We start from the raw sequence: 21,287 nt of genomic DNA on the forward strand, positions 1-21,287 counted from the left end.
ATTGAAACAATTCCAAGTATTGACATGAGTGTAAATTAAGACATGTTGTGGAAACATTTTTTTCCTAAATGAGTCCTTTCAATTGTTTAACAATGTTTCCAGAATGTGTGCATGACTAGAAAAATCATATGCAAATAGACATCATTTGTTCTTAGTCAAGAGTCGAGAAAGCAGAAAAACAGGATACGTTGTTCAGGAGGCTGGCTGAAAGACCTGCTCCAATTAGAAAAAGATGCGGCTTACAGCGTGTGTGTGTGTGTGTGTGTGTGTGTGTGTGTGTGTGTGTGTGTGTGTGTGTGTGTGTGTGTGTGTGTGTGTGTGTGTGTGTGTGTGTGTGTGTGTGTGTGTGTGTGTGTGTGTGTGTGTGTGTGTGTGTGTGTGTGTGTGTGCACAACAGGTCTCACAATATATCTGTTGCAATTTCCATGCAAGATTTGAAACTTCCTACAGGTCCATGACCCAGAGGCACCTTTCGAGGCTATACTGAGATAGGCATTGTTGCCTGGGGCAGATAGTGAGAGGTAGTGAACTGCAACTTGGATACAAATCACTAAGAGGATGTTTGGGAATGGGAAATGACTGAAAAGCAGCATTAAATGTAAGTACGCTGTGCAAAATTACAAAACGAAAAAGGCTAAAGTCTAAACAAGCTGTTTAAAATTGTGAGCCACAGTTTAAGGAGATTTCCTCAGCATCTACACAGTATCCTGTCTCTCACTTTGCATTCAACCTGCGTTGAAAGTGTTTCACTCTCGAGAGGCAAGTCACCAGGCCAGTAACACCAGTTGCTGCTAAACTGACTGACCTTCAGTGAACTCTGACTTCTATGTGACCTTCTGACCCCACAGTTACAGCAGAGCGGCCATGTGATCTTTAGTAAGAGACGGTGAACCACAGCCACCAAAGTCCTGTCGCTCCCACAACATGTGCTAATGACAGACTGCCGGTGGCTCACACATCAGCGTCAGAGCAACAACAACTTCACAGCTTTCAGGGAAATGTTGAGGAATTCAAGCTGAATATAACCTTATGATGTAAGAACAAATACATTTAGAACTAAGTCACTAAAAAGCACAGCGATGACGCCTGATTTATAGATCACACTAGTTCGGCTTTGGCCACCCCCACACACTACAAGCATGCGGTTAACCAGGTCATATTTTAAATTCATACATAGTTGACGATAAAAAAAAAAAAGTACAAACTTGTCCGAGTTCTCTTGGCAGTTTAACAAATGCCCTCAGGTGAAGTTCCTTAACCTTCCCTGATATACAGCCTATTTAGAGTGCAACCAGGAAGTGACCTACATTTAAGTGCAGCAGTGGGAGTGTTTTACTTCTATGTCTCCGTCAACCAGTTATAAGTGTTAGTATTAAGTGTATTTTTTGGTGAAACGTGGCTGCTTCACACACGTCTTCCACCCCAGCAGCACAGAAGGTTTAGACAGTCACCACCGTGTCAAGATTAGCGTCACCAATTCAGTGTCCAACCAAACGTCTCCCGTTTTGCTCCTGAGTAATGGCGTTCAATAATGGCCAGAAACATTATGATGTCACAGTGAAGCTGACCTCTGACCTTTTGGATATAAAATGCCATTATTTCAACATTTTACCCCTTTAGACATATGTAATATGTAAATGTTGTCATAATCAGCGTAGGAATCCTGGAGTCATGGCCAAAAGTGTGTTTTGTGAGGTCACAGTGACAGTTTATCAGATTATCCTCGAATCCCAGTGGACAGCTGTGCCAAATCTAAAGAAAATCCCTCCAGGGGTTCCATATTGTGTTCGCAAAAAAAAGCAGGCTCTTCCTTCCTGTTAGTGGTATCTAACAATGATAGGTTAGGTTTTATTTGTCCAGGTTTGGAGTCTTTTTTTTTTCTTTGTCTTTTAATAAAGGAGGAGAACAGAATAACCTTCATGATGAGCAAATTACACACACAGTAATGTGATTGATAGTAAAACTCACTGTTCCAGCAGTTGGTCATATCTAGACTGGCTGTCTCTCTCAGCAGCCACCGCTCTGTCCTTCTCCAGCACCGCATTGTCTCTGGCCTCACGCAAGTTCCTGGTCATATACATGCACACAGTACAAAGGAATCAGCAAGATATCATTTGAAAAAATGTTCTTTTCATGTCATGTTGATATTTCCTTTTATTTTAATTCTACTGTGAAGTATCTGAGGTGATAACTCTTCCTCTTCCTGAATATTTGCATATGCATTCATTATTTCAGTTGCAGACTTATGCTGTGCTGTATACTAGATGAGCGAGTAAAAAATGAAAAGACAGATTAGACAGTCTTGGCTAATTCTGGTGTGTGCACAATTCATCTCTTCCCAAGCACATTATTATAGTTTATAAATAAGAACAAAGACACATCTCCCTGCAAAAACAGTACAGGCTACACCTGTACTTGATTATTGAGAATGAACATCGTGAAATGACTTCTGTTTTTAGATACACAACACCAGCATTGTAGCCTGGAAACCAGATGAATCTGCCAAGCTCATGTTTCATTTGCTCTGGCATATGCGAATTAGTATGCCGATGCCAGGCTACCAGTGCTGAGGTCTTCTCTGAAAATTGCTAAACACAGGGTTCCCACACATTTTCATGGACACAATTTCAAAACTCTTCCATAACTTCTCAAGGACCCATGATAAAATACTCTATTCTCTTTCTATTAAAAACAATTGTCCCATCTGTTTATTCTTGATGTATGTAATTTCTGGATACTAAACAATATGGCAAAATAAGTATGTAGCCTACATACTACATACTTGCAAAGAAGTGAACCTAAATAATTATGGCTGATGGCAATTTGCACCCAGGTGTCCGCACCCAGTTTGGTTGCTTATCCCTAACCAAACTGCAGAAATAATAAGTCAGTTTCTCACCAGCGCTTAACCAGCTCATGCTTTCTAACCTTCCATCATTGTGTAGTAATTTGGGTGTAAACAGCCGAATCAGGGCCTTGTTACTATTTTCACCCAGGTGCAAGCACTCTGAATAATCATTTGTATGGAATATCAACAAAATGTGCATCTTCCTTTGGTTTGAATATCTCCCCTGATATTAATTCATAGTTTTTACCAACATATATACATACCAGCCCTGCATACCATTTCTTAAAGAGTTATATATCAAAAGTCTGATACCTGTTCTCCCTCTCATACATCTCCCTGGAGGTTCTCTGCAGGTTGTCTATCTCATGACTGGTTTTCAGCCGGATGTTCTCCAACTCCTCTCTCAGTTTGGTCTCGTACTCTGTCTTATAGTGGTCTCTGTAGTGGAAAGATGAAAATGAACTTTGTTGGCAGGCGAAATCATCAATATCAGTGCTTAGGTCTCCCACATTAAAAACACTAGAATATTGGCTGCTGGTGTAAAACAGCAGAGTCTAACCTGGATGCTACATATTTTTCATATGCGTCCTCCCTCGCCTTCTTAGTGTCTTCTAATTGTACCTAGACAACAGAATCAAGACGTGAGACCAAATTTGACGATTATTATATTGCTGATTGTCTGTTGTATTAGACAAGCCTCCTAGCTGATCAGCTGTAAGGACCTGCAGCCTCTCCAGGCGGTCTTCTCCGTGTGCACAGCGGACACTTAGCTCCATGTTCTGCCTGTGTAGGTACTCCTTGTCCTTCTGCAGGAGAGTCACTGACTGCTGCAATGTCGCCACCTGGAGGGCAATCAAGACAAATGAAAAACTATCACAGAACAAAGTACACGCAAAGAGACGTCAATGAGTATTATAAAGACAAAATATACTGCGTGTGTGAAGCACCTCTTTGCTGAGCGTGTTCCTTTCTCTGGTCACTGCAGTGTGAGTCAAGTCCAGCGTCTCAAATCGTCTCTTTAACTCCTTTAGTTCCGCCTCAAAGTTGTCCCGCTCACTATAAACCAATGTACATACATTTGAACTTATTTTTCATTATTAATAAACCTCTATTTTTCAATTTTAAACTTGCAACTTGCATATCCAGGATTGAGTCTAGTCTAGGGGGGACTAGACTAAACTAAAGTGATCTGAAGTTTAGAATAGAATAGAATAGAAATACTTTATTGATCCCAAGCTGATAGTTTTGTTGTCATAGTGTAAAAAAATGATCTAAACAAAATATGTCCATGCACTGACCCGGCCAGTATCTAATATATTGTGAGGTGAGGTGATGCTCGCTAAAACATCAAGTAATACTAAAACTTCTGCACAAACTGACCCCGATTCTCCTTCATAAACCAACTACTTTTGGCTACCTGTCTCATTTCAAGTGCTGCATCCTTCAACACATGAAGAAAACTGTACTGTAGCCTTCAAATGGAGTCAAAGGAAGACAGCTGACCCCTCCTCATCCAATAAAGCAGGTGTACAGAGGAGTCACCTCGTTTGTTCTGTCACACAAACAAACACGCACCGTTTGATGGCAGGGTAGTTGTCTCGGCGATAGTCCCCTTCTTGGATCAGCTGTTTGGTATCTGCCAGTTCTAGGGTCAGTCTCTGGCTCCTCAGCTCCAGCTCAGTACGTAGCCGCCGCTCCTCCTCGTAGCTCTGTGAATACGCAAATACACACAAGAGACAACTTTTTTATTACATGGATGACTCATGCAGTTATATACACTATGCAACAGGCACCCTAAGCACCCTAATCTGTGTTAAGAAAATGCCCATTAACATCTTGCTTCATGCTGTCAACATAGTCATACAGTTCCTGAGAATTCTCCTAACAGAAAATTCATGCAGTGAACATCCCATCCTTTTCCTGAAACTCCCTTAAGATGATGGGTTATATACCTGCAATGTCTAAAATAATACTCAGTGGCATTGAAACAATGCTCAGTCAGTCTCATGAATGCCTTGGTAATTTATTTTTTGTGCCAAATTCTTCCCCTGCCTGTATGTTGCATCATTATCTCATCAACATGTCATTTATGCCTTCAGGGCTGGATGGCTTTTTTTGGAAATCACACCACTCTTATTGTAAACACTGCAGGCTGTATAAGTGACCATTTCGAGGATACTGTAGCTGAAAGTTGAATATAATAACTGGTGGGTTTTGTTACGGTGTTAGCTCATTAAAGATGGCAATTGCATAGATTCCACACTTTTTGTTGACAAAGAAAATAGGAGCAGGAGTGCTGTTGGAAATACTTTGCACTTGAGGGAAATGAACAAAGAAAGGCAAATGATATAAGAAAGCCCATATATTATCGCTGTGGTTTAAAAAAAAAAAGTATAGAAGTTAGAAATACCAATACCATGACAACACTACATAGAGGTGTAATACAAGCTTGTGTGTGTGTGTGCCGTACCTCCATCAAAGTCTTCATATGCGTTCTGTGTGTATCCAGGTCTTCAGTCAAACTGCCTCTTTTCACACTGAGCTCAGCCAGCTGAGCCCGCAGAGGAGTCACTACCTCATAGAAACGCATCTAAACACACAGCATACAGAAAAGGTCAGCTTCATCACATGCTGTATCATACCGTTATGATACCTCCCCACCCCCGCCCATACTTACAGCTACGTATTCCTGTATGGAGATTTTGTCGTCAGGGAGGTCGCGGAGCTCTTGATACCGGTCCTTGGAGATGTCCAGATCCCTGAGAGACCTCCGCAGCTCTCCAGCTTTCTCACATAGCTGTCGGTTGGTCTCCTCTAGCTGCTGCTGCCTGAGCAGGATGGCCTCCATCTCTTGCTTACGTAGAGCCTGCTGCTTCCTGGTGATGACATTTTTTTTTTAGCACAGATCACATGATGATTAGATAGTTAACACAGGTACAGTTATCCTGTTGAAATCTTATTTCAAGCTTCCAATACTTATCTTTCATCCAAGTTTTCATAATTTAATTATATAATTAGCATGAAAAACATCAAGGCAAATAGCATGTAAGTATGAACAAATGTGTCAGTTTTCCTGCACTCTCACACTTTCCAAGAGTTGCAGATGATGATTTTTTTTTTTTTACACAAAAAACAAACAAATATGTGATACCATTATTCCTGCATGATTCAATATGACCATCTACCATCTTTCAATGGAATCGTATCGTGACCTATACTTTTCCTCACCTGTTCTCCTCTTGAGTAAGTTTCAGCTGGCTGTCCAGTCTCAGGGCAAACACTTGTTTCTGATGTAGAGCATCATTCAGCCTCTCCTCCAGTTCCTCAATCTGACATGACACAAACACGTGAATGGAATCAGGGGGCTATTACTGCATCACAGCTAATTGTGGAAATGATAATTAGTGCATGCCTCTGTCTGTGTCTGGTGGGTTTAATGTAGATCTGCCTCTCTCACATGTGAGAAGAATTAGATGTCGGAGAGGCACAACCTGGGGATAAGTTACACCAACATATCCACGTAAACAAGAACTTTTCTTTTTTTTTAATTTATATATTTGTATTAGTCCCCACCTATGGTCCACAACCATCCCTAACAATTAAACACAAAAGTTCATAATAATATATTATTAAAGAAAATAATAATAAATACAAGGACCAAATATAAGTAAAAAGAAATATATATATATATATATATATATAAACACTGCCTGTTCTCTCTTTTACCTTGGACATATGGTCGGCCTTCATGTTGTCTATGATCAGGTTTTTCTGAGAAAGCTCAATTTTCAGCAGCTGGACGTTGTGCAGCAGCTCCTTCCTCTCGATCAGCTGGCGGGTCACCTTCTGGGAGCCGTCCCGCTGCTCGTCGGAGGACGAGATATCCTCGGTGGTGGGCACGGTTGTCTCCAGGCTGATGTCCTCCGACTCCAGGTCCAGGGAGCTGGAGACATTGGCTGCTCTCGGCCTCAGCTGTTGCTTCTTAGGAGGCATGTTGTTGTATTGCTCTGCTACTCTTTTTTTGTTAACCAGCAAGGCAAATGAGCCAGTTACTGTAGCCGAGATTACGTGAGATTAGAAACATTTATCAGTTAACAAACATCGCGATATCGTACTTCAACGTTAGCGTTAGTTTGCAGCGAGGATAACCGAAAACGCCGAGCATATATCGCTTTACACAGACTACTCACCCTCAAGAAAATAACACATAACACCCTAAAATACAGGGTTAAAGTGACACCCCGAAGCTGACGAGCACAGGGTGAGGTGTTTTCATTTTTAAGGGTCCCGCTCCGACCCGCCTGTTAACCGCCAACTGCTCGATTTACGTTACTGTGGTGATGGTGTTGACTACAGCGCCACCTATGCCCATGAATATGCACTACAATCAACACCCACACGTCTGTATTATTGTACAATGCACGGCGCATGTGGTACCTCCTCCCGAACGCATGGGTCGCTATATAATAGACTACTTCTCATTGACCCGGCCAACCAGTTACCTCCTGTCTTCTTCTGCTTTGTTGTCATTCGGATGGACAACCAAAACTAAACTCAGAGTTTTACATTATTTAACATTAACACCGTGATATTTCGTTGTGTATTTATGCGTACCGTGGCTGTTATTTCCCCGCTTCTACATAGAGATTAACATGCATGATTGATAACGAACACCTGAAATCCGACTTCGTGTTTATCAAAACTCTGCGACGGGTTTTTTTCGGCCCACTGAGTTAGTCAGCTACACATGGGCAGCTAACTCTTGCTTGTCTACAAATGGCACGATAAAAAAAAACTCATCAGGATCTTAATCTTTTGGGGCTTTTATCGACATCATGTTGAAATCTAAAACCTTCATCAAGAAGACCCGGGCGGGTGGGGTGATGAAGATAGTGCGCGAACATTATCTGAGAGATGATATTTGGTGCGGAAGCGAAGTTTGCACTGAATGCAAACAGGAGTCCACTGTGCTGCAGAGAGACGCGTGTGTTGAGAGCAACCTGTGTTCTTATCCACATTATGTGATGCCTGACACGAATGTGGTGCTGCATCAGGTAAATAAGCGTCTCCCACATCCCTCGGATGTCTAATGTTATCGGTGTATTCAAACAAAAGGGGCCTTTTGATCATCAAACTCAATATAATGGTTTCCAGACATCTATACATGTAATTTTCATGACATGTAGCCCCAGTTTGTGCCTCTTATGTGTTGTGATAATACCATAGATAGGATAATACACAATTTTGACATCACACTTTCATACAGCTGTTTAACCTTCTTTGTGTGTCTTCACATGACTAATATCATTATGTGTATTTCTGTTGTTTCTGTTTATTTTTCGTGTGTTTTGCTGTCACTTGCCCCTTTTTTAATACTTTTAAAAACTATTTTAACTGTTAATTTGCCTTTTTACTGTTTACATAGGCTATTATTATATTTTGCATCTGTTATTGGTGCTTTTGTTATTTGCACTATCCTCGTTGGCTTCTGTAACACTTAAAACTTCCCCACTGTGGGACTAATAAAGAATTTCTAATCTTATTTCATGTTGACCACTGTGGAGGTGTAACATAATTTTCGATGATGTTTTTACTTGATTCTAGGACACTATAACATCCTTTTTTTAAATTCACACCCACACAATATTTGCATCTGATTCTGAACAGCTCAAATCCTCTTGAACCTTATGTTTACAATTTCTCTGTCTTGCAGATTGACGTGTTGGAAGATCCTGTGATTCGCAATGTGATAATCCTTCAGACTGTGCTGCAGGAGGTTCGTCACCGCAGTGCACCGGTCTATAAACGCCTGAAGGACATCATACATGAGAAAGAGAAACACTTCTACACCTTTACTAACGAACACCACAGGTACCAAGACACCGCTGACCTTTTTACTTACTGCATCAAAACATCTTAATTGCACTAAATTAATATGTAAAAGTAATCAGTGGCAAAGTACATTCCCCTTCGCACAATACAATTCAGTCGTATAGCCTACTTTGCAAATCTGATCTAATGAAGATCAATCCATCATCAAGACAGGGCTGGACAATATGGCTAAAATCGATGATTCCGATATAGGTAACTTCATATCTCAAAAACAATAAAGCAACAATGAAGCATTTTTGTATATTCCTGTGAATTAAATACTTGGCAAATGAATTAATTTTAGTTAGAACTTTAGTACAAAATGAACATAATATTTCAAGTAAAATTAGACCTACTATGTTCTGATAGAAACTTCTTTTCAGTCCATTTCCAACTGTCAGTTCCCTCATCCTTGTAATTTCTGCTCTTCCAGGGAAACATTCATTGAACGTGAACCGGGGGAGAGCGCAAATGATCGCAACGACCGCGCAATCCGTACGGCGGCAAAATGGTACAGCCAGCACCTGAAGACGTCTGAGTCCGACGCGGACGGTCTGAAGGTGGTCTTCCTCACCAATGATCAAGGGAACAAGCAGAAGGCAGAGGAAAGCAGCCTGTTGGTGTACAGATGTAAGCTGGTGTACAGGCGTTTTAGATCAGTTTAAAATGCTCTGCATAACAAAAATACATTTTCTGTAAACATTGTTATAAATTCTACAACTGACGGAGGGTAAACAGTCACTCTGATTCAAGCTCCAAGCAGAAACCTCCTCAGGCCTCCTCACTGTTTTCTCATGGATACTAACTTGCTTTCAAACGGCTAAAGCTTCATTTACCACCTTGTAACAAACATTTATTCACTTACATAATAGGTGAAGAGTACATCAGGAGTCTGATAGGGAACCCTGAACTTGTGGATCGTCTGGCTTTGTCCAGTGATGACAAGGTAAACACTTATACAGTTTTGTACGATTTACATATGGAAATAACTTCCCTATATTCTGAATCTCCTGTTTACTTACTTTTTCTTGTGCTTTTCTCATTTCTGTCAGAATGAGATCACTAGCAGTAAGGTGTTATTCCCAGAGCATCTCCCCCTTTCCAGGATCCAAGCTGGAATTAAGAGTGGCTCTTTCCTCCAGGGCAGCTTTAGGGCCAGCAGGGACAACTATCTAGAGGCCACAGTCTTTGTCCAGGGAGAGGGGGAAGAGAGCACAGAGGTGTGTGTGTTTGTGTCGGAACAATGTTTGTCTGAACAATTATTAAACATGTGGAAATGTAAGAATCTCTGACCTCATCTTGGTTTGGGTGACACTACAAGTTAACTGACAATAGGTCAAGGGAAGTGTATGAAATGTTAAAAGCTCCGTCTGTGCTGTCCCTTTGGTTTGCTGCCAGGTTCTCATCCAGGGTCTTCAGAACCTCAACAGAGCAGTGTACCAAGATGTGGTCGCTGTGCAGCTGCTGCCGAAGAGTGAGTGGGTGGCGCCCTCCTCTGTCGTGCTGCAGGACGAAGGTGCAGCTAAGGACGATAATGAGGAGGAGGAGGAGGAGAAAGCGGTGAATATGTGTTTGACTCAAAGAGTTATTAGAGTAGCTTTGTCTCTGCTTACAGTATCTAGGTGCTGTGCTTCACAAAAAGAGACCTGGAATGAATGCCAACCCCAATTTGGCCTTAATAGCCAGGGTATCTTAATGACCCCCATGTTCCTGTGTGTGTGAACAGTTAAGGTTATCAGCAGCTGAAGCAGCCAGGAAGCCCACAGGCAGAGTAGTGGGAATCATCAAAAGGAACTGGAGGCCATTCTGTGGCATGCTCAATGTCTCCCAGATTAAGGAGGTAAGTCTAGACTGCTCTATAATACCGTACAGTTTATGTTGGTTGGTTTGAAAATTTTAAGCTGTCAAAATGGTTGGTGTGCATATTGTATTTTTTAAATCTCTGTATACTATAAAAACGGTGTAGCACATTTTTGGTCTTACCCCCAGCTTCAACCATCTCTATTCTTTCTTTTTACGTACAGTCAACCCGGCATCTTTTCACCCCAGCAGACCGCCGTATCCCACGCATTCGCATCGAAACACGTCAGGCATCCACACTGGCAGGCCAGAGGATTATGGTGGCCATCGATGGCTGGCCCAAACACTCCAGATATCCAAATGTGAGTGGGTACCTCGTCAGAAATGTTTTATTATTTATGTTTTCTACATGGCGGCACGGTGGTGTGGTGGGAGGGTTTCTGGTTTGAATCCAGGCTGGGGCCTTTCTCTGTGGAGTTTGCAAGTTCTCCCCGTGTCTGCTTAGGTTTCCTCCAGGTTCTCCGGCTTCCTACCACAGTCCAAAGACATGCACTGTTTAATCATAGTCTCTATGTGCCCTGCAATAGACTGGCGTCCTTTCCAGGATGTACCCCCCCGTGAGACCCCGATAGGGACAAGCGGTTGAAGATGACTACATATGAAGCCACACTTTCTACCATGACATGTAATAACATGTGCATAACTTCAAGAATATGTGTGGAGAGAAATCAGTCTTTTCTTCTTTGTTAGGGTCACTTTGTGCGCAGTCTGGGAAACGCAGGGGAGAAGGACACAGAGCAGGAGGTGCTGCTACAGGAGCATGACGTCCCCCACCAGGACTTCTCTCAGGCGGTGCTTAGTTTCCTTCCCAAGATGCCGTGGGCCATCACACCAGAGGTAACTTTTCTTGAGATATACTTAGCATTATTGTAGTTAGAGTTGTGTGGGCCATTTATCAGTGGGTCTCTCACCCTTTGATTTGAAAGCACATGTGTGTATATAAGTCTGAGTACATACTGATGTGGAACAGGACATGGCGAGGAGAGAGGACCTGAGGAGTCTGACAGTGTGCAGTGTGGATCCTCCCGGATGTACAGACATAGATGATGCCCTGCACTGTAGAGAGCTGGACAACGGAAACCTTGAGGTACACTTACTGGACACATGCATTATAAAAAAGAAAAATATTATTTTTTTATCAGAATCACAAAAACCTTTATTGTCCCCTGCAAAAAGCAGTGGACATTTTTGTTAGGCGTGTGCATAAAAGAAACAAAACATAAAAGACACAACAGATAGATACAGAATGAACCAGGTAAATTACATCACCATTGAGAGTTGTTGATGGTGGATGAGATGAATGATTTTTTCACTAAGTTTGTCCCTGCTAAAGGGACCCTGTAGAGAGACTGCCTGAGCCCTCAGTATTTTATTTGTTCGCTGTAGGTGGGTGTTCACATTGCCGATGTCAGTCACTTCATCAGACCTGGCAACGCTTTGGACAAAGAGGCTGCAAACCGTGGCACCACTGTCTACCTGTGTGGAAAAGTAAGGAAAACACACACACACACACTTGTTTTCACTACATCAGCATTTGAACATCACTCCTTTTTAATGTTTAGATATTTGTAAAAGTTTTGGGTCCAGGTTTTTGAGAAGAAATATTTGAGTTATAATAAAATAAATACAATTTTGGATATTGTGACTAACTAATATGTTTTCCTTCACCACTAAATGTTTGATTTTAGAATTTGATACATTCATGAACAGATTGACTCAGTAGAAACAAAATAATGACAAGGTTGTCTCCATCAGAGGATAGACATGGTTCCTGAGCTGCTCAGCTCCAATCTTTGCTCTCTACGCTCCAATGTGGAAAGGTGAGGACCAAATATACACTTAAACTTAATACACACAATAATCAATATTGTTAAAATAATTCAGTGAATAAATAGATCATAGATTTTTCAATTACAGCTGATGGAATTTATTTACTGAATGCAGTTTAAATGTTTGCCTCTGATTCTATTTTTGTATTTTTTCACCAGGCTGGCTTTCTCATGTATCTGGGAGATCAACCACGAGGCAGAGATTCTTAAGACTCGGTTCACAAAAAGTGTCATTAACTCTAAGGTATAGCACCGACACACCATATACAATAATAGTGATACATGAATAAAATGAGAAACTATTACCACCTGCTTTCATTATCGATTCAAAAGACACAAAATGACACTATTTTCAAGCATGATCCTTGTTTAACAGGCATCTTTGACTTATGCTGAGGCCCAAATGAGGATTGATGACTCCACCAAGAATGATGATATCACCAAGAGCCTGCGAGGTCTCAACAAACTAGCCAAAATCCTCAAGAAGAAGAGGATAGAGAAGGGGTAAGGATTTGGCCGGAGTAGACGAGGCAGAATAATAGATTTACGAAATGTAGGATGTTGCGTTCTAATGCTATGGGTTGAAAATGCTATTGGTGTGGTCTTATCAATAAGTGGCTCAGTTGCCTTAAAAATAAGGAATTGAGTTGATCACAACACTATAACCACTATGTACAGTATTTAAACTCTGTTTTTTGCTTGCTTTTCCTCCCTTCAGAGCGTTGACCCTGTCATCCTTAGAGGTCCGTTTCCACATTGACAGTGAAACCCACGACCCTATTGACCTCCAGACCAAAGAACTCATGTAAGTGCCTTCAAAAAGGTTTTTTGGAACCTTAGTGTGTCTGTGTGTCGTGCTGTGTGTTTTGGACGTATGTAAAATAAAACCATTTCTTGGCTATTAGGGAGACAAACTCCATGGTAGAGGAGTTCATGTTGCTGGCAAATATTTCAGTTGCCCAGAAGATTTACGATGAATTTCCAGACTGCGCCATGCTAAGGAAACATCCGGCACCACCTCCATCTAACTACGACATCCTGCTCAAGGCTGCAAAGTCCAAGGTGAGTGGAGATGGGTGGTCATGCAGAAAATGTGCTCTGCTATTCCAATGATATTTTTGTTGAGTTTAATTGTAATAATTTAATCAGTTTTCCTTGTTATGACGCGTGAACTGAACCTGGTTCCAGACCCTTGAGTCACTGCGGTCATCTCAGATTTACAAGAGTGAATGAAAATGGCCATGTATTCTGCTTGTCAGCCTACATTTAAGGGGCAACATTTATTGTATGCTTTTTATTTATGTTGTGCTGTTGTGGCAAATGTCAGTATCCAAGGTCAAAGTTGCGGCAAACAAACTATAAAACTGCTCATGCTCATGATTTTTACCATAAATATATCTTAAGGTGTTAATACTTTTGTTTCCTTAACTCTCCAGGAGGTGGAGATCCACACGGATTCGGCCAAGGCACTGGCTGACTCTCTTGACGTGGCCAGAGTGGAAGGCTTCCCGTACTTTAACACGCTACTGCGCATCTTGGCCACTCGCTGCATGATGCAGGCTGTCTATTTTTGTTCTGGCATGGACAGTGATTTCCACCACTACGGCCTCGCTTCACCCATTTATACACACTTCACATCACCTATTAGGAGGTATGGAAAGTGAAATTATGCACTTCTTGACTAGACATCGAGAAAGTATTTTTAACGTCCCTATGACATCCATATTCTTCTCTTTTTCTCTCTATATAAACCTCTACCTTCTCCTCTACACAGGTACGCAGATATTATAGTACACCGTCTGCTGGCAGTGGCCATAGAAGCAGACAGCACCTACCCAGATTTGATGGACAAACAAAAGCAGTCAGCCCTGTCCAACAACCTCAACTACAGACATAAAATGTCTCAGTATGCACAGAGGGCATCTGTAGCATTCCACTCACAGGTAAACACATACACACACAGTGGTTTGATTTCGCTTTTTTTTTTTAAAACAGCATGATGAAGAATCAGCATAATGTCCATTTATAACCCATAAACTTCTGATTTAAATAAGAGAATCAAAGAGACCGCAATTGCCATACAATTCGTGGCAAATTTCATGATTTCAATGCAAACCATCTCTTCCCAGTTGTTCTTCAAGAGCAGAGGCATACTGAACGAAGAGGGATTTGTTCTGTTCGTGAGGAAGAACGCAATCATCGTACTCATCCCCAAGTTTGGCCTGGAGGGAACGGTCTTCTTTGACGCGAAAGACAAGGCGGGCCCAAACCTTGTCTTTGATGAAGAGGTATGAACACAAGTTGGGTTTTTTTATATATATATATATACACATATATATCTGGTGACCTTAAACATCAGAATATATGGTGCTTAAAAGAGCTCTCCTGTATGTATGTTTAGGGTCCCACTCTGAGCGTAGAGCAGCATACCTTCCGGCTATTTGACAGGGTGAAGGTCACCATCAGCCTGGACGCCTCAAATATTCAGCACCAGAAGATCCGCATGGCTCTGATTGACCCTGTGGTAAGAACTGACTATACAAGACCAGTGGCAAATAATTATGGCTAACTTTGCATCTGTTTAGCCTAAATTTTCAGCAGTATTCATTAGATTTAGTAAGCTGAACATGTCAATTTTTTTTCAGATCCCTGGTGTGAGCGTTCCAGTCCCAGATGTTGAGCCACATGCCAAGAAACCAAAACTGGATCGCTGACGTAGAAAGCACAGTAATTCACTTGAACCACCAGCTGACCCTCCGGTTTTAAAAGTCTAATTTGCCCGTTTTTTAATAAATCTACCACAGTGAAGGTAGACTGCTCCAACCTTACATTCAACCCTCTGGTATTTTTAGAAACACTTGTTGGTATAGAGACTGCAGGTCATAAGTTCAGTATTACTTGTAGTGGGTAACGCAATCATTAAAGTGTTTTCTTTTTTTTACAACCTTTTGTGTGTTTTGTAGGGCTGGTGTAAATCTTCATTTGTAAAAGTACTTTTGCAGAAAATGGCACTGACAGAAAAAAGGAATTTTGCATTCAGCTTCATTTGTTAACCCCAATTATGTAAAAAATGAATATTACGGTATTTTATAAATTTAGAAAAGTTATTGCCACAGAATAGAATAGAAATACTTTATTGATCCCAAGCTGGGAAATTGCAGTTATTGTATCAAAGTTATTCTTAAGGGAAAAATTCAAGCACTTTCAAGGTAACTAAACCAAAAAATTTCCAGGCTCTCAACTCTTATCACATCTGAGGATTGTTAAATTTCTAATTGGTATAAAACTTCCGGTTTAGATGAATGAGGTTGTAGATTAAAAAGACTGTGTTGACAATCAAGCCTTTTTTAAAGGAGCATATTTGAATTTAAGCATACTCCTAACATTGAAAACAGGTTAAAATGTCTAGACTTTGTATGAACCTTGTAGATTCTGAATATATATAAAATCTCACACTAACTTACTAACAGATATCACAATATGGAGAATCCTCACAATGCAACTGGATTGCTAATAAATGTTATTGAATTAGGAGCAGCTCGACCCTGAATATTTTGTCTTTCTGGACTAAACCGTTAAAAGGTGGAGTCTGTGGTTCTTATCCAACACACACTTTTTGTTAAGTTTAGCTAATGTCTCCTCACGGTCCAATAGCTGCCTGTTCTGTGTTCATAGTTTTGCTGCATTTGGGCACAGGACAGGGGAAAGGCCATGGGTGTATAAATAGAAAGACAGTGGGAGCAAGAGGAAATCTGGCACATGCTAACACTCCAAGACAAGAGGAACGTATTTGTTTGGGTGTTATGAATCTCCCCCCAGAATCGCAGACTCAACCTCAAAACACATGCAATACACTGTAGAAACACCCAAACTCAAAAATGTTTTCTCAAGCCAGACAAAGAATTCAAGTTAGTTTAATGTGACAACGATCCAGCCAATGCTTTTAAGTATATGTAGATTTTGTAAAATGGCTTAACCGTCTTTTAATTCACTAGTGGCATTATTAATTGTCTTATTCAGGAATACATATTTTAACAATCCAAATAAGACCCACAAGTAACCTAAATTTGAACAATTCTTACTCATTCAATAAATGAAAAAGCTCTCATATAAAAAATCATGATAAACATATGAAAAGATAAACAGTACAAATCTGATGTCATCTGAAAGTCAGGATGTAAGCAGGTCGATCATGTCAGCACCGAATAAAAATGAAAGGTTCTTAGCATCAATGCAGCATTCAAGAAGGTTACTGTTGTGCAAGTTTGATTCAGAATATGTTTCTCCCCCTTTGCACACCAGTACAACATTGTTGGGTACAAAAAGTGTTGACTAGTAGTTGTTGTTGTTGTTTTTCAAAGTCCTACAATGGGACCAAGATAGGCTATGGGTTAGTCTCCTCCCTTCTAACCTGTGAGAAACATACATAGAGCATTTGCTTTCAGTGTTTCAACTTGAGCTTTAAACCTTCAAAATAACTAATGACCAGTCATGATAACCTTCACACTGCGTTAAACAGCTGACCCCATTCACCCTAACCAAATTAATGCAAGATAAATGCTTCAAAACATATTGTAAACTTTGTTGTATTTGATTGCAAAATAAATCATCTTGTACTTCCACTGGAAGAGGTGTCCCTTTAACTGCATCAACCAGATCTCTCAGTGGTGAGGATAAAACACCTGCAAAATAAGAAACGTGAGATGTTTTAGTGAGATGAAAAGTAGCTTCAAGACACCAATGAAGCCTTGTAGCATGCACAATACTGTTATTGAGGCCTGCAAGATACTTTCAGCAATTTGTTTCAAAGGAGTGCTAATACTGCATTAGATCTTAAGACCGTGTTTGTAAAGGGTTACCTTTACTTTAGTGTGTCCAGTGAGTTGTAAAGCTTCTTCTGCCAAGTCTGAACTGAGGCCATCTATAAGACTAGCAGTGCCTGCTGAGGTAGTGCTATACCCGCTGTCCACCTAAACATACACACACAAAAAGCAGTCCATTACAAATATTAAATGAGATATTCCTCAATATGAAATGACCACCAATAATTAATTCATAAAAGAGTAAACATACATAATTTGTCTGCATTAAACGGCTCACACTAACCTGCATGCTGGAATCGTAGCGTATGCTGCTTCCCTCTGCCAGAAGAGATACAAACATATGACAGCTTTCTGTTGCTGACACATTGCCCATTCGAGAGCTGGTCAGCTGTCCCGAAAGCCCTTCACCTTCCTCCTCTTCATCCTCCAACCTCCCTTCAATCTCTGTCTCCTTGCCTTCCTCCATTTTAACAGGTTCCACTGCATACAGGCCAACTCTGGCTGTGTCACTGAGGTGAGCGCCGTGGGCCAGGGGTGAAGATGGATCTAGCTCCATGGGGGGGAGAGAGGAAGGGGAGGAGAAGGGGAGCTGGTTCTCAGCCTCCTGATTGTCTAGGAGTTTCGGGTTGAGGATCGGGGAGATGAGGGGAAGGGAGGCCCAGCAGCGGACTCTGGGCTGTGGCTTGGGTCTGGCGTTGTGCTGGTGCTCAGTGTGGCAGTGGAGCTGGTGTGGGGAACAGCTACGAATGGGAGAGCAACCCTCGACAAATGGACTCAGATTGCAGGGAGTGACATATATGCCGTGGGGTGTCAAATTGCTTGGCCGCTTCCTCTCAGCTAAAGAAAACACAAATTCAGATTGAAGAAAAACTTTAACATAAACTGTGTCTTTAAAATGTGGTGTGTAGTAAAAACTATTAACAACAGCAAAATAAATAGTCTACCTGAGCAAATGGGTGTGCGTGCTGCATGTGCAACAATGGGAGAAATTGTGGGGGAGACGAGGCCAGGAGGAGACGACCTATCAGGGAACGGAGGACTGGTGATGCTGCCCAGGCTGCAGTCCCGGAAGCAGCCATGTTGGATGGGACTGGATGAGAACTGACCCTATAGTTAAGACAATGCAAATGCATTTTTGGTCAGGTGTAAATTTAACTCAAACAGTTGAAATTGAAATACCAAGAGGATGTTGAAATGACCGATATTTGCACCCCCTACATCTCAACTCACCGTCGAGGGAGTCTGAGCCGTCCTGCCACAGGACAAAGGGGAGCAAAAGATAGATGATATAGCTTCTCCTTCAGAACCTGCAACCCCTCCTACAGCTCCCTCTCCTCCGTTTAGCGAAAGCCTCTCCTGCCTGGCATGGCTTCTCTCTGGGCTTGGTGGGCTGGAGCTGTCAGAGCTGCTGTAAGTGCCCTGGCCATCAAGGAAGAGTTTTCGCCTTAAGGAGGAAGAACTGAGACTCTCCTGCACAGCATCAAACGCTTCCTCATAACGGTAATAATCCCCTGAGGAGAGGGAAGAAACAGACAGCCAGACATGGTGACTTGATTGTCGAATACTCTGCCGTAACAGACTCTGATTTGATTGTGTTACCATTTATTAGAGGCTTACCTAGTACTTTCTCCAAATCAAAAGCCAAAGGTAACGAAAGAGTTGTCTGACAAGCAACTGTAAAACAAAAATAAAGCATACTATAGAGTTCAAAAACAAGTTAGGAGATGGTGAAGAAAAGAAGAGATGGGTGTAGTGTACTGTGTACTGAAGGTACGTCAAACCCTCTCAAAGAAGACACCAACCTGAGATTTTTTCTGGCTCCTCTGCAATCATTACTGATTTAAAACCTGTAAGTGCAAATAGACAATAGAGGAAATTGAACACAAAATAGATACTTAGATACTAAACAAAACCAAAAGAAAAATACAGTGAGGAAATCGTGATGATAAAAGGCTTTGTGGAAGCTTTATAAAAGATAAACATACTTTTCGTATTTTTCATCTGGGGGCCTTTACGGGTGTCGGGTGCTGCCCAGGGCGAGGGCACGATGGTGCCTTTGGTAAAAAACTTTATTGGGAGACAGAAAAGTTACATAATTACAAAATGAATCTGTAAATCATAAAAATATTTACTCCTGTCATTACACAATACTATTAATTTGCTTAGAATCACATACCTGCTCAATAGCATTCTGACGCTTTTCCTCAATGTCAGAATCCATCCTAGATGATTGAAAAAAAAAATGGTACTACATTCCCTGCCATCTTTGATTTATTTCTGCATTAAACACATCAGGATATTACTTTGTTTTTACCTTCCTCGCGGAATATCAGTTTATTCACAATGTCATCCTCGTTACCTACATATCTCCTGTGACTACAGGTTTTAAGTACATACCTTGTCTGGCTGAGGTAAAAAGACTGTCGCTGGATTTCCTCTGGGTCTATGTACACTGGGAGAAGACTGGCCATTTCATCAATAGACCAGTTAAACTTGGGTGGGGTCTGAGAGAGATGGAGATAAGGAAGTAAATAGGACTATCATATAAGCAGAGCGAAATGTAGGGACATTATACAAGAATTATAGTAAGACGTGTCACATAGTCGGTGAAATGAGCACAGGGTTCCTACACATTTTCCATTTCAAAATTACAGACTTTTTCAGACTCAAATTTCCATACTTCTCAGAGGATTTTTCAGTCAATATTAAACATCTGATTGTTAGATGATTATTATGTCAATAAATGTTTTTTAAATCCAACTTTTAACATGTATGTTAAATAAATTCTGCCTATGTTTGCCATAATGTTGCCATGTAATTGCAAGACTTTTTATTCAAGCTAAATGCTTAAAGAGTAAAATTAATAACTGTGAACCTGCAACCCCTACAGACAGTAACAGTAGGCATGAACAATTGACCAGGGAACTACAAAAGAAAACATAAGTCTTTGCTTCATTGGCTTTAGATGGAGTAAACAAACTGTAAATAAATAAAAATAATGATAAAAAAAACCCACCTCATAAATAAAATGTAGACGACACGTATGGAAAAATTCAATAAATGAGAACTGCAGTTGCACGGCGAATAACCATGTCCAGTTGCTTTTGACTGAAATTGCTTTGGTGGTTACTAGTTATAATTTTAATTTCAGATTTCCCAAATGAAAAACCATTTCAGATATCCATAATGTAATTTTGACTATCCAAAATACATACTGACTAGTAAAAATGTAATTACAAATATCTGCAATGCTCATATTAGCTATCTAAAGTGTAATTGTGGATATCTAGAACTGAAAGCCCAATACACATGAATTGAAAAAGTGACATCATTTGTACTAGTAAGAATAATGTAGTAGGTATCTGAAATTATCGTTCTGACTAGTAAGAACTGAATTTTGACTAGGAGAAATGGTATTATGGATATCTAAAATGTAAATACAGATAGGAATGTGGTTGGATTAAATGTTAAAAGCTGCTTGCCATATGAGGAGTGTAAGGGTTCATACTTACAGCTTTACATGGTTTGGACTTGAAGGCAGTTGGGCTTGGCACCAGAGGTTCACGAAGGTGGTGGTAGTCGTTTGGACTTTCAAAGGGGTTTCTCACTAACGGCCTGCCTGGAGTCTCTGGAGTGATCTGTAGCTCAACACGGTCCCCCATTTTACCTGAAATAATCCAGTCAGAATAAATGAAAAAGGAACAGTGAGACATAAAATTGACACGACAGAATCCACTGAATATATAATATATAATCCACTTCAATATTAATGACGTCTAGTCATTTTTTACTTAGTTAGCTAGCTAGCTTAGATCACTTCCCCTGTTTAACGTTAGCCTTAGTTACATGTTGCCCCATTGCCCTCTTTCTTAACACAATATTTTACAAAAAAAATGAAAGGTACAATATAGTATTAGCTACATAACGTTCTTGCGTTGCTACTTACAAGTATTAACGAGCCAGGACTTTAAAGGAACAGCTTTAAAACAATCTCCCTTTAAGAGTGAACAAACAATCAGCAGCGATGGCACAAACGTTTATTTCAATTTCACCCCG

The 21,287-nt window shown here is 40.8% G+C and overlaps 3 protein-coding genes across 3 annotated transcripts in view; 1 reads left to right on the forward strand and 2 right to left on the reverse strand.

Annotated features, from left to right (window-relative positions):
• The window catches only part of pibf1 (progesterone immunomodulatory binding factor 1), a gene marked incomplete at its 5' end in the record, with an annotated part of 18,443 nt that extends 11,602 nt beyond the window's left edge, over positions 1–6,841 (reverse strand). Inside the window, 10 exons of the mRNA XM_083922436.1 lie at positions 1,969–2,067; positions 3,161–3,286; positions 3,408–3,469; positions 3,571–3,690; positions 3,796–3,904; positions 4,424–4,557; positions 5,319–5,438; positions 5,526–5,724; positions 6,077–6,177; positions 6,575–6,841. Of these exons, the coding sequence (XP_083778562.1) occupies positions 1,969–2,067; positions 3,161–3,286; positions 3,408–3,469; positions 3,571–3,690; positions 3,796–3,904; positions 4,424–4,557; positions 5,319–5,438; positions 5,526–5,724; positions 6,077–6,177; positions 6,575–6,841 (1,337 nt within the window). The remainder of the gene's footprint in view (positions 1–1,968; positions 2,068–3,160; positions 3,287–3,407; positions 3,470–3,570; positions 3,691–3,795; positions 3,905–4,423; positions 4,558–5,318; positions 5,439–5,525; positions 5,725–6,076; positions 6,178–6,574) is intronic.
• An 842-nt stretch (positions 6,842–7,683) lies between these two features.
• On the forward strand, positions 7,684–15,513 carry dis3 (DIS3 exosome endoribonuclease and 3'-5' exoribonuclease; the record flags this gene model as incomplete). The annotated part of the gene is made up of 21 exons (XM_083922757.1): positions 7,684–7,902; positions 8,562–8,719; positions 9,153–9,349; positions 9,592–9,665; positions 9,772–9,939; positions 10,118–10,279; positions 10,446–10,559; positions 10,744–10,881; positions 11,270–11,416; positions 11,550–11,666; positions 11,966–12,067; positions 12,335–12,399; positions 12,568–12,652; positions 12,785–12,912; positions 13,127–13,213; positions 13,314–13,470; positions 13,845–14,059; positions 14,183–14,351; positions 14,538–14,696; positions 14,810–14,932; positions 15,054–15,513. The coding sequence occupies 21 exons, from the start codon at positions 7,684–7,686 to the stop codon at positions 15,120–15,122; spliced, it is 2,853 nt and encodes a 950-aa protein (XP_083778883.1). The 3' UTR covers positions 15,123–15,513.
• A 1,556-nt stretch (positions 15,514–17,069) lies between these two features.
• On the reverse strand, positions 17,070–20,893 carry bora (bora aurora kinase A activator; the record flags this gene model as incomplete). Its single annotated transcript, XM_083923288.1, has 11 exons — positions 17,070–17,090; positions 17,268–17,378; positions 17,515–18,068; positions 18,176–18,338; positions 18,462–18,742; positions 18,849–18,905; positions 19,034–19,078; positions 19,217–19,298; positions 19,408–19,453; positions 19,629–19,735; positions 20,744–20,893. 11 exons carry the CDS (start codon positions 20,891–20,893, stop codon positions 17,070–17,072), a joined length of 1,617 nt encoding a protein of 538 aa, XP_083779414.1.
• Between the last annotated feature and the right edge of the window lie 394 nt (positions 20,894–21,287).

The sequence above is a fragment of the Echiichthys vipera genome, assembly GCF_963691815.1.
Source record: "Echiichthys vipera genome assembly, chromosome: 11".
In the NCBI taxonomy this organism is placed as follows: domain Eukaryota; kingdom Metazoa; phylum Chordata; class Actinopteri; order Perciformes; family Trachinidae; genus Echiichthys; species Echiichthys vipera.